Genomic DNA, 16,291 nt, shown 5'->3' on the forward strand with positions numbered 1-16,291 from the left:
AAGGCTATGTCACTTGAGGAGAATGAGACCCAAAGAAAATGAAGTAACTTAATAAAGATCACACAGGAAGTAGTAGCAGAATCTTTAGATATGAACAAAGACCTTCTAGGCTTTCTGATTCCAAGTCCAAGTGTCAACTGTAAAGAGATCTTCAACTGTAAAGAGATCGGAATATTTTTGAGGCAGGCACCAACTTTACTAGAATTAAAGAATTTTTAAACTAGTTTTTCCCCTAGGGTTGGATAAGATGGCTCGAGAAAAACTAGTTTTGTTTTATAAACAGGACACTCCTGAAGGGAAAGGAGCAAGCTCTTCAAGAGAATTAGAAAAGGGAAAAACTCAAAGATAATTAAGAGCTTTGTAATGTCAAAGTCAGCCCTTTGGGAATTATGGATCAAGATGCTTTTACTCAGTTATTTCAGAGACAGAATCTTCACTCAACAGTGGAAGATGGTACTTCATTTCACTTAGTCTGAATAAGTCTTTGTTTTACAGGCCTCCTTCAAAATCAAGCCAAAGCAACTGGAACACCTTGTAAATTGTAGCTTATCCATTTCCAAATGACATTCTGTACTTACAGCTCTCATGTCAATTATAAAACTATCCTCAACAAAGTAATGCCTCATTTTTCAAAAGATCTCTGACTCAGAAAATTTGATCATTCCAAATATATCTGAGAAATGACTGGGAAAACTGGACAATAGTCTGGCAGAAGAAGTTACATGGGAAAATATTTTTCAGCAAGTTTCTTTTATAAGGTTTTCTAAGATATATATAAAAAATTGACTCAAATTTATAAGAACTAAACCTCAAATGATAAATGGTTGAAGGCTATGAACAAACTGATTTCTAGGAAAGAAATCCAAACTATTTATAGCCATGAAAAAATGTTCCTTTAATAAATACTGATTAGAGGAATTTGTTAGAGGAAAATATTTATTAGAGGAAAACAACCCTAAGGTTCCAACTCATGAGAAGTGGGAAAATGACAAATTTTGGAGAAGCTATGGGAAAATAGGTACACTGAAGCACTGTTGGTGGAGTAGTGACTAGCACTAACCATTCTAGAAAGTAATATACCGAAAAGGCATTAACTTGTAACATCTTTTGACCTAGCAATTATACTAATAGTCCTTTATCCTAAAGAGATCAAAGAAAAAAAGGCCACATCAAAATATATATAGTAGTTCTTTTTTTGCAATGGTAAAGAACTGGAAACTGAGGAGATGCTCTACTGACTGAACAGATTGTAGTAGATAAATGTAATGGAATATTACTGTGCTATAAAAAGCCAAAGAGAGAGATGGTTTCAGAGAAACCTGCAAGAATTCATATGAAGTGAAATGAGCAGAACCAAAAGAAATTTTTTATGTTATACTGCATTAATAATTCTGAAAAACTTAAGAACTCTGATTATATAATGTTGAAACATGGTTTCAGAAGATCAATGATAAAGAATGTTGTCCATCTCATGACAATGAAATCACAGGATAATATTTAGCATGATATAGTTAAAGATATTTGAATTTGGCCAATGTGAGAATTTGTTTTGCCTGACAAAGGTTTTGTATTTCTTTTTCTTTTCTTTTTCTCCACGGTGGAAACAGGAAAGTAAGAGAAATAAAAAGTCCTTGATAACTAAAAAAAAAAAACAAAAAAACCCTATAACTTTAAAAAAGAGACTGTGGATTTTATTTACATACTAATCACAATGAAAAGTAATAGTGTGCCATAGTAGATTGAAAGATTACTAACTTTTGAAGACAGACAGAAAATCTGGTTTCTGATACATACTAATTATATAACTAGGGATGTCATTTAACCCTTCAATACCCTTAAAGAATATTAAGTTGCATAGTGGATACTTTTCTACATTGATAAAAGATATTTCTTCAAGTGTCCCACGGCAATAAAATTACAGTTTTGGTGCTCTTCAAAATGAATAAGATGGGGCAGTTAGATTGTCCAGTGGATAGAGCACCAGCCCTGAAGTCAGGAGAATCTAAGTTCAAATCTGACCTCAGGCACATTACATTCCAACCTGTGTGACCCTGGGCAAGTCACTTAACCCCAATTGCCCAGCAAAAACAAAATAAACAAAATGAGCAAGATGCATAGAAATAATTTTGATTATAGCCAAGGCACTCTTTTTGTTTTTAATCATTCTCTTGGGAAATTTCTGAGGAAAGTTTTTCAAGTGCCTCCTTTATCTTTCTTTTTCACCCTGCTTCTAATTTTTCTAGTATTTTTGAATTGCATTTTTAAAGATATTTTCCCTCATTCAAGTCTCATATTTCCCCTTCAATTTCTTTGTCTTCATTATGTTTTGCTGTCGGTATTGCAGGACACAAAGCTAATGATGAAAGAGAGGGATGAGGGGATGGAGAGAAAGAACAAAGAGAAGAAAAAGAGAAAAATACAGAAAAAGAGAGAGGGGAGAAAGAGAGGAAAGAGGAAGAAAGAGAGGGAAAAAGAGAAAGAGAGGAAGGGAAGGGAAAAGAGAAAGGCAGAGGGAGAAAAGACAGAGAGAAAGAGGGAAGAAGTGAGGGAGGGAGAGAGAGAAAGAGAGAGAGAGGAGGGAAAAAGGAAGAGGGAAGAAAGAGAGAGAGAGACAAAGTTAAAATTAGGAAGAAGTGAGGGAGGGAGAGAGAGAAAGAGAGAGAGAGAGGAGGGAAAAAGGAAGGGGGAAGAAAGAGAGAGAGAGACAAAGTTAAAATTAGTCACATTCCTGAAGAAAATCTCTCACAACAATCTTCCAGTTTTCCCTTAAGGAAACAACTACTCCTTTGAATTTGTAGAAGGATTCTGAGGTGAATGATCCTGACTGATAACAGCAGATGCAAAGTTCTATTCTCCAATGTTACCTAACTCACAAAAGATATTTTGAAAGGGCTTCGAGGCCTCCTGATTCACATCAAAAGAATACAACTTATTCAGTAAGATTAAATACCTCCATCCAACCTCAATAAAGAGGAGGACAACAGGTGAAAAATGTACTTGTGTGGAAAGAAAAGAAAATAAATGTGAGAATAAGAGTAGGATCAATAAGTGCCCAGAGACATTGTAGTCTGGCCATTACATTTCCTTTCTGAGCTGTTGTTCCCAACTAGCTCACATAAACCACTAAGCCTATGTAATAAATCTATGCAATGTAGGTACAATCTTATTCTTGTTTTAGTGCCCATCTCTTTGTTCAAAAGGCATCTGTAATCATGCCATGTTTGAAATGAAGTTCCTGGAGACAAAGTGTTTCTATTTGCCAGACATCTGCAGTCATAAGAGATTGGACTGTTAAAGACACCTGGATAGTCAGGCAGGACAGAGATCAGCGAATGGCCTCCTCCTAAGTTTATAAACAGGGCAATATCCTGGGTTCAGAAGCCAGGGGATTTAGGAACAGAGACAAGCTGACCTGAAGAATATGACAGGGAGATAAGTGAGGGGTTAGAAGAATGAAAGAGTAAACCAGAATTAGGCAGTGTAGAAGTTATGTAGATATGCTGAACTGGGGAAACTGCAAGAGTTTTCAAGCACCCAGGTTTCCCAATGAAACAAAAATCCATTATTTTTAACACTAACAATCTGTTGGTGATGCTACATCACACTGAATTATGTATTATCCTAGTCTCTCTGCCACATGAATGACAATGGATAGATGCACATTGGGCATAAATAGATCATAATTATCAAATATCTGTATTATAGTTAATTACATGAAAGAATTTCTTGTATGACTGGAAATGGAGTTGGATCAATCACGTAACACAAGTTGGTTATTACCAACTTGTGCATCAATGATCTTTTCACATTAAGAGACCTCAAAGATCACAATACCCTGAGAGAATATCTGGAATTATAAGCAAAGAGTCACCAGGAATAAAAAGAGCATAAAAGAACAAAAGAGTTATGATCTCCAGAAACCCACAATTGATGAGATCACCAATTTATTGAAGCAATGCCCCAAATAGGCACAGATAAAGAGTCAAATAAAACAATAAAAAACCAATTACTCCTTTCTGATTACATCATTTCTGTCTGTTACTCCCCCATCACCTCTCACATACAATCATTTATCAAGGCATATTTTTCTATCTGCCCATCTTTTAGCTCCATTGCCTTCTCTCTACTCTCATATTCTGGGATGGTTGCATAAGACTACTTAAGTCTTCCTGTCTCTACCCTCTCCGACCTCATCCATTCTTTCCTTTGTGACAGTCCTGAGCAGTCCTTACCCTAGAGGAATTGGTCTTCTCTGAACATAGCCTGCACTCAAACTAAACTGCCAAGCTTTGCTACTGCAGAGAGCACAACTCTTTTGGGCCGGCCACACTGTTCGAATGTTAAATGTATGCTTGCTAAAAAGACTATTTTATGGAGAATTCACATAGGGCAAGTGTTCGGAGGGTAGTCAGAAAAGGCAATACAAAAGCACCCTCAAGATCTCTTTTAAGAATTTTAGAATTGTTTGTATGACATGGGAGACACTGGCACAGGACTGCCCAGCATCAGAGAAAAGTGCTATGTTCTGGGAGCAAAGCAGAATTAAATTAGCTCAGAAGACGTGCAAGTATATTGGATTTAACATATATTGTAATATATTTAACATGTATTGGAGTACCGGACATCTAGGGGAGGGGATGAAGGGAAGGAGGGAAAAATTGGAACAGAATGTTTTGCAAGGGATACGTTTTGTAATTTAATTTTTATTAATTAAATTTAAAATGTAATAGTAATTTAATTTAAAAGAAAAAAAAGACAGGCAAAATGTTCAAAGTTAAAGAACTTGCCTCAAATGTCCATAGGGACTATTTATGTCTCACCTATGTGTGCCAGAACTCATACTAGTCTGATCATCCATAATTAGGCACATTAACTTGATTCTAACGTAGAGATGTCATTTTGGTCCTCGAATGAAAAACAACCACCAATCAATTAAGCAACCAACCAACTGAATAGCTAATATTTATTTACTTAATGCTTTAAAGTTTGCTAAGCATTTTGCAAGTGTTTTCTCATTCAGTCCTCACAAGTAGATGCTATAAATATCCCCATTTAACAAAAGAGAAAAACTAAGACTCAGAGGAATTAAAGGACTTGCCCAATGTCATGTGCTAGCACCTGAAAATAGGATTAAAAATGTGGTCTTTTATCTACTTTGCCACTGTCTTTCCTCATACTGATAGTGGCAAAGAGAACTACTTGAGATCAGGATTAAAAAATAACAAAGCATAATATATTTAACATGCATTGGTCAATCTGGATCTGGGGGAAGGGGTAGGGGGAAGGAGGGGAAAAATTGGAACAAAAGGTTTGGCAACTGTCAATGCTGTAAAATTACCCATGCAGATAACTTGTAAATAAAAAGCTATAATAAAAAATAAAATAAAATAAAAAATAACAAAGCAAAAATACTCACATATATTATTGAGAGGACACCATTATAATTTTTTGTAGAAATATTGAGGACAATTTTCACTTGTGAGACAAGTACTTGAAAGGCAGCTGCTGTTGTGAATCCTCCTACTAGTGGATCTGCGAGATAGCGAACGATGAACCCAATCTGCAAGCCTCCTAATACCAACTAATATAGAGAGAAAGAAAAATAAATAGTTTTCTTGGAGATAGAAATAAAAAATGCTAACATTTTGCTTAGTGCTCATATTTACATAGTGCTGCTCAGGTTTATAGAACTTTATAGTTATTTCCATACACTATCTTATTTTATCCTTCCAATAATCCCAGGAAATGTTATAAAATGGGGATAGCCAAAAAAGTTCAATGGTTTTTCCATGGTAGATAGTTAATAAATTTGAGACAGGTCTTTTGTGGCTTAGCATTGCTTAGTAGTCCTTTTACTATATTGTGCTACAGACTCATATCTGGAAATAATTTTGTCTTTATACATACATATTTACATTATATATATATATATATATCCCCAGCACCTAGTCCATTACTTGGCACTTAGTAAGTACTTGATAAATATTTGCGTTAAAAGATATGTCATTTCAAAGAGAAGATCTAATTCAGTTCCAGTTGATCAATGACGGACAGAATCAGCTACACCCAGAGAAGGAGCACTAGGAAATGAGTGTGAACTATTTGCATTCTTGTTTTTCTTCCCAGATTATTTTTACCTTCTGAATCCAATTCTTCTTGTGCAACAAGAGAACTATTCAGTTCTGCACACATATATTGTATCTAGGATATACTGTGACATATTTAACATGTATAGGACTGCTTGCCATCTGGGGAGGGGGTGGAAGGAGGGGAAAAGTCGGAGAAGTGAATGCAAGGGATAATGTTGTAAAAAGTTCTGTCAATATATTCTGTCAATAAAAAGTTATAATTATTTTATAAAAAAGATATGTCAGTTATCTCACAACTCTGTGAAATAGGTTTTTCAGGTATTATTCTCCCCATTTTATAGGCAAAGTGAGACTCAGAAAAGCTAAATGACTGAGCCATACTACTAGTAATAAAAATGACCGATATTTGTGAAGGATATTCTGAAAATCTTACTGCAATGTTAAGCTGAAATGCAATTTTAAGCTTTGAAAGATTAAATACTGCTATTAAATTTAATAGATTACACAGATCAGACATGTTGTTTAGCCCTTAAAGTTCACATACAGTATCATTTTATCCTTATAACAACCATGTGAGGCAATACTTAACAAATATTACACCCATTCTACAGGTAAAGAAATTAAGGCTTAGAGAATAGGTGAATACCAGTTATGGTAAGAACATAATATGTCAAAGAGAAATCTTAAACAAGCCCTCCATCATATTTCCAGTAAGGGTAAGAAGCAGGATTCAAACACAGTTCCAATAATAATAAGCCATGGTGATTTGATGACAATCCATATCATATCCAATACAAAAATAGCTGTACAAAACCAAATAGAATTTTTGTTCTCGACCTGTGATTTCATTAGTGTAGTATGGAAATTCCCTCTACCAACAGTGTTGGTAACTCATCTGTAACTTAATTTTTAACTTTTTAAAAATATTTTATTCTATTTTTAGTGAAGCAATTGAGGTTAAGTGACTTGCCACGGGTCACACAGCTGTTAATTGTCTGTTAATTGTTAATTGTCCGAGGCTGCATTTAAACTCTGGCCATTCATATCTTGGTGACTGTCCAGTATTGTTATTTAATAAATTAATCATGACTTAAATGTATTTGCCATAAATATACATTACCTGTATAATGCCTACTAAAACAGTGAGGGTGCTGGCAATTAACACTCTCTGTGCATCTCTGGCAGCAAAGTCTATTCCGGTAATGTTGTGTTCTGTACCATTAGAATTCATTATGATAAAATGTTCATCAGGAGCCATGCTTAGCACAAATGATCCCACCATCAAACTGACCACGGGGAAGGGTCCTGGAAATTACAGTAATTAATTTGTTATTAGCCAATTAAGAATTATAAATAGCCATACATTATTATCAGCATTATGTCAAATAACCAGCATCTTAGTTAAGAAAAAATATTGTTCATCCAGCCAAAAAAATCAAATACCCAATTCTTCAAGTCACATACATTGATATTATTTTCACTTTGTTCTATAATATACTTCTTTCCTTCCCATGAGCTCACTTTTCATTTCATTCTGTGTTTTGATCTGTCTGGGGATGAGTTAACCCCAATGTCTTGTTCAGTTTTTCAGAGTTCAATATAAGATAATGAGCAATGAGAAGAGTACAGTTTGTTTTCTTTTTACCACAAAGACACATTTTTAATGTAAAAATCCAGAACTAGAAAAAAACTTAAAGAAAATGAACCCACAGCTTTCTTTTCCCTCACCAGTTGCTTAACTACTAAATTCTTTGCCCAAAAATAGACAATTTATCTCTTTTTCTGGGTTGTTCCCCATTTGGTGATTTCTTGGCAAAGATACTGGAGTGGTTTTCCATTCCTTCTACAACTCATTTTTACAGATGAGGAAACTGAGGCAAACAGAGTTTAGTGACTTGACCATGGTCACACAGCTAGGAAGTATCTGAGGCCAGATTTAAATTCAAGAAGATGTCTTCTTGATTCCAAATCTATTCATTGTGCTACCTAGTTATCCCAGTTTATGTCTATTATGCACTTAATTAAAAAACACTTTCCAAATTTGCAATAGCCCAATATAGAAGAGTATGTGCAAAGGTATGGAGACAGAAAATTATAAAGTATACTTAGGGAATAGCAAAAAGTTCAAATTGGCTAATAAGAAATAACATTCTTAAAAGTCACAATTTTGATACCATAAGAGGACATAGTATTCAATCTTAGCAATATTGTTTTAGGCAAATCACATTTTCTGGGCCTCTGTTAACTCATATGTAAAATGAACGGGTTGGCCTAGATGGTCCCTGAGACCTAACTCTAAACTTCAAGAGGTTAAATTTTATTTGTTAGGTAATTGAAGGTATTTGTATTAGGAAATGGCATGGTTAGACTGATGCTTTAAAATATTAAGTTGGCAGAACTACCAAAGAAAAGATTGGAGATGAAAAAATCAACCATCAATATTTGAGTTCTACTATATGCCAGCACTATCCTAAATAGTGAAGATACAAAAAGAGGAAAAAGACAGCTTCTGCCCTCAAGGAAAATGAAGAAAAAAGCAGGCAAGAAAATATTAAAGAAATTCAAATAGAAGGCCAAATGTACAATGATGGTAGTAAGTATGGCTTTCAAAGGAGAAGCTACATACAAATGATTTTAGAAATATAAAGACTTGACAAAATCAGGAAGGAATTGGAGAGTAGAGTCAAGGATAATTCCAAGATTTTTACTGTGGATGATTAGGAAGAATAGTGGTACCATTAATAGAACCAAGAAATTCAACAGTGAAAAGTGGGAAAGTTGTTGAGTTAGTTTGGGACATACTGAATTTGGAATGCTAAAGAATTAGTCAGGTGATGACATACAACAAGCTGGCAGGAATCTGAATAGCATTACTGAAAATCAGCATTAATATTTTATTTACTAGAACATTTTTTCAAAAAAAATTTAAAAATTTAGTACAAGAAGGAAGGAGCCCTTTTTGGAGTTACATAAAGGGAAAGAGCTAAACCTAGCTCCAAAAATTGTTTTGGTCAAACTTTGATACTTCACTTTTTAAAAAATTGTACCACTCTATCTCATCTCCTTAGGTTGTAGCCTGGTCAATAACCTTTTTGATGAAGTGCTGCCCCTGTGTCTAGTGCTGTGCTAGGTGCAGAACAAGAGTTCCTTTCCTTCCACTCCACATTTCTCACATCTGTCCATTTCTCTCTGTTTACGCTGTAACAACCTACTTCAGGTCTTCATGCATCCCCCATGTTTTACTGCATTAGCTTCCAGTCCAGTCTTCCCACTTCCAGCCTAATTCTCTCTGATTTACCCTTCATATTGTAGCCACAACAATCTCTCTTATGAATAGATCTACTCACTTAACCTCTGTGCTCAATAATCTTCAGTGGTTCTCTAGTGCCTCCTTTACCTGGCATGCAAAAACCTGCCCAATCTTGTGAGCTTGACCATCTGGAACCACCCTATCTTTCCAAGCTCTATAGATGTTGCACATACATTCCCATATAATGCAAAATATCTCTCAAGAAAAACCACACAATATTTGGGGGAAAGTTCTATTTTCACACAGTGATATAAAAAAAGTAGGAACTTTATAAAAAATTGGTAATAGAGTTTATGCAAGTTACCTAAGAAATGCACAAATACTTCACTAAATGGTAGCTTGACTTATGTCGCAGGATGTGGGAGCAAGTTGATTAGGCCAGCCAAACTCTAGGCATCTGGGCTAGAAGCTCAGATTGGTGGGGGTAGGATGTTGTGAACTAGCCCTACTCCTCCCACAACTCCTACTGAACCAGATGACTCACTCAAATTCTATCTCCTCCAAGAAGCTTTCCCTAATCCTAGTCAATAATGATTTTTTCCCTTGGTCCTCACGTGACACTCAGCTTCACAATTCTAATGTACTTGTGGAACACTGTGTATTTTAGATTTCACTATGTTTCTGTTTTATACTCCTGGATTTCAAAAGAAATATCTTCTTGATATTTGAAAGGTTTGTTTTCATTTTTTTCAATTTTCCCACTTCTTAATTAGTTCTATTGAAGTTGGAAATTCTATTACTTCTTTCAACATGTGTTGCATTTCCAAACCAAAGAATTACCAGTTTCATAAATAGAAACAATACACAACTAATTTGACTGTCACTAAAACCCAGTCAACTGAAAACCAAAAGAAAATTCCCAGAAATGATTTATTCTCCAAATTTTCAATTGTCCATGCTAAACTAATACATAGAGAGATATTCATAATTACCAATTGAGAGATGTCTTGATGTTCCAAAGATAAAATATGTCAAGATAGGAAAGAAAGCAGAGTAAAGACCATATCCAACAGGAACTGCAGCCAATAGTGCATATGCCATACCTGAAAGTACATCCAAAATAGTTTAATTTACAAACATAAAAATTTGGTATTATACATATCTTCTATGCCTGAAAAAGTGCATTCTACCAATAATAATTCTCACTAGTCTCTTTTAATATTTTTTCCAATTACATGTAAAAACAATTTTTTAACAGTCATTTCTGAAAATTGAGTTCCAAATTCTCCCTCCTTTCTTCTCCTCCTCCCTCATTGAGAAGGCAAACAATTTGATATAGGTGATACAAGTGTAGTCATGCAAAACATATTCCTATATATTGTCAAAGAAAATAAACTCCTCCAAAAACCAAGAAAAACAAAGTAAAAAAAATGTTTTTATCTCTACTGAGACTCCATCAGTTTTTTTCTCTAAAAATGGAAATCATTTTTCATCAATTCCTTCAGAATTGTCTTGGATCATTGAATTTCTGAGAATAATTAAGTTACATATATAGTTGTTCATCATATAATATTATTGTTACTATGTACAATATTCTGATTCTTCTTACTTTACTCATTCACTTCATGTAAATATTTTCAGGTTTTTCTGAAATCATCTTGCTGTTCACATCTTTAGAGCACAATAGCATTCCATCAAAATTATATACCACAACTTATTCAGTCATTCCCCAATTGACGAGGATTCTCTTCTTACAAGTCTCAATAAACCTTTATCTACATAAAACTTTGTGGGTATGTTGGATATAAGGTCCAGAGCTGGGATTTCATTGATGGTAAACTCCTTGTATGGAAATTCCTTCCACTAGTGCAGATTGGTGAGTCCTCTATAACTGAAAATTTTAGTGACCCTCTAAGACCAGGCAAAGTTAAATAATTGGTCCAAAAAAATAGAAAGGTTGTTGGAATCCTTACAAAGTGTCTGCTCCCAGAGAGAACGATTATATTATAAAAAAGAAGAGAACACCACAAAAGGTTTCTCTTATCTCTTTCCACACCAGTACATGAGCTCATAAGATTCTGGATCTAGAGCTGGACAGGAGTTTACAGACTATTTGGTTCAACTCTCTTCATTTTAAACATTGAAGTAACTGAAGCTCAGAGGGATTGTACAGGTCAGTAATTAGAGATAAGGTTTGAACCCAAGTTGCTCTGGAATTCAGTGTCTCTGTGAAAGTTAAAATTTAAACCCACCTCCTCCTAACTCCATGAATGATCTTCTATCATTTGTATCACTAAAAAAAAATCCAATCTGACTAAAATATGGGTTGCATTTAAATATATCACCTATTCTACTGATTGACTAAATTATTAATAAATTTAATCATTTAACTGGTTAAGGAGTTAGAGGAGTTAATCCAATTCTTTGAACTGATTAGTTAACTTAATTCAAATGGTCTAACCAATTTTGCAGATGAACACACATTTGTGACTGAACTCAATCCTCTTCTATGAGCCCAATTACAGTTCCAGTGTCCTTCCTATAGAGAAAAAAGTTTTATCTCTAGGCAAAAAGGAAAAACACCCAATTGAACATGACAGAAATGCTGCCTAAACCTGTGGGGAAAACTCCTTATATAGGGTGAGAAGAGTTAAAAAAATGTGCCTCAAAAAACAAGGTCCTTTCTAGATTACATCAGTCCTATTATCCCAAGAATACCAAAAATCTTTGCAGTCTTTTTTTTTTTTTTTTAATTTGTTTTTTTCTTGTACAATCTTGACATCTTCCCCAGGTCAGTTCACACTCACAAGCATGTGCCTGGAGGGACTATGCATCACAGAACCTCAGTGCAGAACCTGGAGCACCTCCATGTATATTTAATCATTGGTTAAATGTTTCCTGGTGGGGCAAAAATTTTTTCTAGCTTAATTCCCCAATTCTACTTATCAAGTGAAGAAGAAAAATCTAGCAATTCATGGCATCAAATGACATGGAAATTTTATCCTTATATCATTCATACTAGAGAATATTATATAGAATTCAGTATTCTAAAACATGTGGAATAGGAAAGTGACTACCAAAAAATGTTCTTCTCAGGTAGCATTGCTATTCTAATACTTTGCAATGATCTTTTTTGTAGATAGATTTGATTTAAATGAATTTTAATTAGAGAACTAATTCAAGACTGAAACTTTGTTGTTATATGTCCTGAAAACTTTGTAGAATTTTTAGGATATGGTAAAATAGTAATAACAACTTCTATTGATATGAAATCTCCATTTTTGAGGTTTTCAATGTGCTTTTCTTGTAGTAACTCTGGAGACAAAAGGTGATATTGCAGACTTAGCTATTAGACATCTTCAAAATAGAGAAAGTAGCAACTTTTTTATGTGCATGTATTCAAGCATAGAATCAGAGATCTTTATCCTCCAGTAAAAATAACAGGTCTTTCCCCATTTAACAGATTTTTTTTTCTCCCTTCCAATGGGAATCATTTTAAAATTTATAATAAAAGGCCAGTATTGATAATAAGGTTAGTTTTTATATAAATTCACTTTTCAGAAACAACTTGACTGGTGGTCAAGTGAAGTACATCTATCTAGAGATGAGGAATGAGGGTGGGGAAGAGAGTAAGTGGAAAATTCTGAGGCAGTTTGGAATAATGGAAGAGTTGATCCAAGTAAGTTAAAAATACCACCTCTATTCTTACTAGCTGTGTGGCTTCAAGTAAATCATTTAAACTTCCCCAGCCTCTGATTCCTCATTTGTAAAATGGGAGTTAATGGAAATACCTCACAGTTTTGTTGTGAGCCTCAAATGATTACCTATGCTTGGAAAACTTTGCTCTTTACATTGTTTACCTAATAGTCTCTGTGTAGCAGGACCATAAGGCTGGGTTGGATTAGAAATGCTTCTCTTTTTTTGTGTTCTGTATTTTTCTTTTAAATCTCTAAGGATAAAATTGAGTTCCTTAACTGTGGGTATAGAGTTACAGTGATTATATTAAGTTCTGTGAGATTGCTATGAACAGACATTAAAAAGTCAATCCTTACCTTGTAAAGTGGCCACAAACCCAGTGCTAATCCCAGAAATTGTGTCACTAAGTAGCCATTCTTTTACTCGGTATTTGGGTAGCCACTCCAAGATGGGGAAAAAGGACTTTAGTAGCCGAACCGTCCTTTTTCTGGAACAACTACCAAAATGAGAGAAAATTAGGTTTTTAATCTAACTCTGAGAAAAAACCGTCTTCCAAATTAGGAAGAAATAATAACCCAATCTCTATTAAAAATGTGTTTTCACCACATCTTCCTTTTGATCACGGAAGTTTTCATCATGCATTTGTCAAGAACTACTTCAGTCATGGAATCACAGGCTCCTTGAATGTTAGAATTGATAGTTCAACAGAAGGTAGGGTATTAGAAAACACATGTGCAAGTATCTTTTTATGAGATCATGATTTCAGGACTGGAAAGATACTGTAAGCTATTCATTCCTGACCTTACAGTTTATAAGTGAGAAAACTGAGGCCTGAAAATGTTTGACTTGCCCAGATTCACACAAGTGATATGTGACAAATCAAGAATTTGAATAGGGCTGAGACTAAAAAGCCAAGGCTCTTCCAATTGTACCTCATTTCCCTCTTTTCTTTTCTTTTTAATATTCTCTTTAAAAAAAAGTTCCAATAGTTTATGGTCGTTTCACTAATAGGAAATAAGTTTTGACATTTCTAACCCAGGCGCCTACTTTTCCCCTTTAAGTAAACTTGCTTTGTGTATCTTGGCACAAAACACTACCTTTATGTCAGTTTTTACAAGATTCTAAACTTGATGAATAGCTTAAGTGACTTCCATGTTATTGTCCCTTGCAACATTCCTTTTCTTTTAAAATCTGGCAATAGTTCAGTTTTTTCTATTTATTCCATTGGCTTAAGGATTGCATGTTTAGATTTAATTCATCGATTGGAGTTTCCGGGTTTGACTGGATAGTTTTAGTCTCAAATCCCTTCCTGTGATTCTGGAACCACTTTCTAATTATATAGTATTATTTAGATACTAAAAATTCTCAAACTACAAAATGTAGATAGAGACTCAAAGCTGGGGGAACTGTTATTTAATTTACTTAGTCCTAGGCTCAAGGACTCCCAGTCAGGTGATTATCCTAGTGACTCCCCTCCCTCGGGGTGGATTTCTCTTAAAAACCCTCAACCTTCTCTCCTTCCACCTTCTCCAGGTCCTTAGAAAGGAAGGGAAACCAGGCTAAAGAAGATAGCATTGTTTAAGAGAAAACTCAGGTGGTGGGAAACAGCAAGAGAAGGGTGCTGGGGGGAGAGGAGAGGACCGGCAAGCGGGGTAAAGGAGGAAGAGGAGAGGGGAACCCGAAAGGTGTGAGAATAGATCCCGGAACAGCAAGACGCGGAATGAAATTTAAGACAGAGAACAAAAGACTTAGCCTGCGGCCAAGACACCGGTGTGTAAGGTGGAATGAGAAGGGCAAACATAACTGGAAGGCCAAAAGCCAGCCAGTTTTCATCTGGGAAGGCTGCTAGCCCCACACCCGCGTGAAGCTTCTCTAGCTCACATCATCCAGCGAACTGAGCACAGAACTCCCTCTCCCGCACCCAGGTGCGGCAGTGCCGCCCAGCGCGGGATATGGGGGATGAAGTCCCGCTACCTGCAGCATTTGACCAGTTTGTCGCGGACGGTCCGGCGCTCGCGCAGCTGCCGCTCGTACTGCGCCAGAAAAGAGAGCTCGTTGTAGACAGGCCTCGAAACCACATAGTTTCTGTACTCCGGCAGCTCCGGGTCCAACCTGCCTGAAGCTGCCATATTCCTGGGAGAGGAAAAAAGGAGGTGGGAAGTGAGGGAGAAAGAGGAGAGGAACCTAACCAGAGAAAGTGACCATCCTTTAGTACCGTTCCAGAGCCGCTGTTCTGAGCAGCGAAAGAGCCGGGGCCTCCCCCTCCTTCCCTACTCCTTACACCATCCCCCCAAAAGGAAGGCCCGGGGGAACTGGGACAGCACCGAGAGCACACTTCTTTGGCAGGCTAAGTCTCTCGCTCCTCCAAGAAAGTCGGGATAGTTTTGCTCGCGTCCCCTTCCCCATTCTGGACAAACGAGGCGCTGTCCGGGTCCTGAAATTTCTAAGAGTCAGCCAGCGGGCTACAAGTACGGGGGTAAGGGACTGGATAAGAAGGGGAGTGTTAAGGAAAATCGGCACTCAGAAGTTACCGTTCAGCCCACTCCCACAAACTTAAGAGGGAGCCATGAATTCAAGCCCCAAGCAGAGAATAGTGCACCCCAGGGAAGAGACAGACCTGGAACCTGTTAGCGGACAAAGAAAGTCAACCCCCCAGAAAATCGCCAGTTGTGGGTCCTCGCTCTCTTGGGACCCTACTTCCAAAAGCAGTACTACTTCCCCGGCCCTGGTTTCTCCTCCTACCTCATCGGCTTTAGTCCAGGTTAGCTTGTTCAGGAAGAAAGTGGCCAGCACTCACTCGACAGAACAGTCTGAGATGCTTTTATTTCAGCTCCCTTCACCTTTTTTCCCTCTCACCCACCCACCTTACGCGAAGGTTGCTGCAGCCCTGCTCTCTACTGGACAGTCAGAGATCTCACCTGCTCCTAAGACTGCCCCTCCCGGAATGTCCCTGGGGATAGGCCCCTAAGGTGCTTTTATTTAGTATGCACGAGGCTGTAGGGTGTTTATTTATGGAGAAACAGATTTCTGGGTTGAAAAGGAGGGAGTCCCCACCCAAGGCCTCTTCCACTCCCCTGCCTAGGGGGGAAAAATCCTGCCCCTCCTTCCCTTCCAGGCAGTGTGTACCTGACCCACCTTTAGCTTTTCTATAGTTGTTAGTCAGAGTTTCCCCTATAGGCTCAAGGCTTGGAAACCTGGGGGCGGGGGTGGGAGTTGGGGGAGGGGGCTAATTCGAGGTGGCAAGATAAAGAGAATG

General features: G+C 36.7%; 1 protein-coding gene across 1 annotated transcript in view; it reads right to left on the bottom strand.

Moving 5' to 3' along the window:
• SLC26A4 (solute carrier family 26 member 4) overlaps positions 1-15,894 on the bottom strand; it is a 55,418-nt gene extending 39,524 nt beyond the window's left edge. The window contains exons 1-5 of the mRNA XM_052001326.1: positions 15,010-15,894; positions 13,392-13,531; positions 10,332-10,442; positions 7,210-7,394; positions 5,417-5,581 (exon numbers count right to left, since the gene is read on the bottom strand). Of these exons, the coding sequence (XP_051857286.1) occupies positions 5,417-5,581; positions 7,210-7,394; positions 10,332-10,442; positions 13,392-13,531; positions 15,010-15,164 (756 nt within the window). The 5' untranslated portion in view covers positions 15,165-15,894. The remainder of the gene's footprint in view (positions 1-5,416; positions 5,582-7,209; positions 7,395-10,331; positions 10,443-13,391; positions 13,532-15,009) is intronic.
• Positions 15,895-16,291: the final 397 nt, after the last annotated feature.

Source organism: Antechinus flavipes, chromosome 5, assembly GCF_016432865.1.
Source record: "Antechinus flavipes isolate AdamAnt ecotype Samford, QLD, Australia chromosome 5, AdamAnt_v2, whole genome shotgun sequence".
In the NCBI taxonomy this organism is placed as follows: domain Eukaryota; kingdom Metazoa; phylum Chordata; class Mammalia; order Dasyuromorphia; family Dasyuridae; genus Antechinus; species Antechinus flavipes.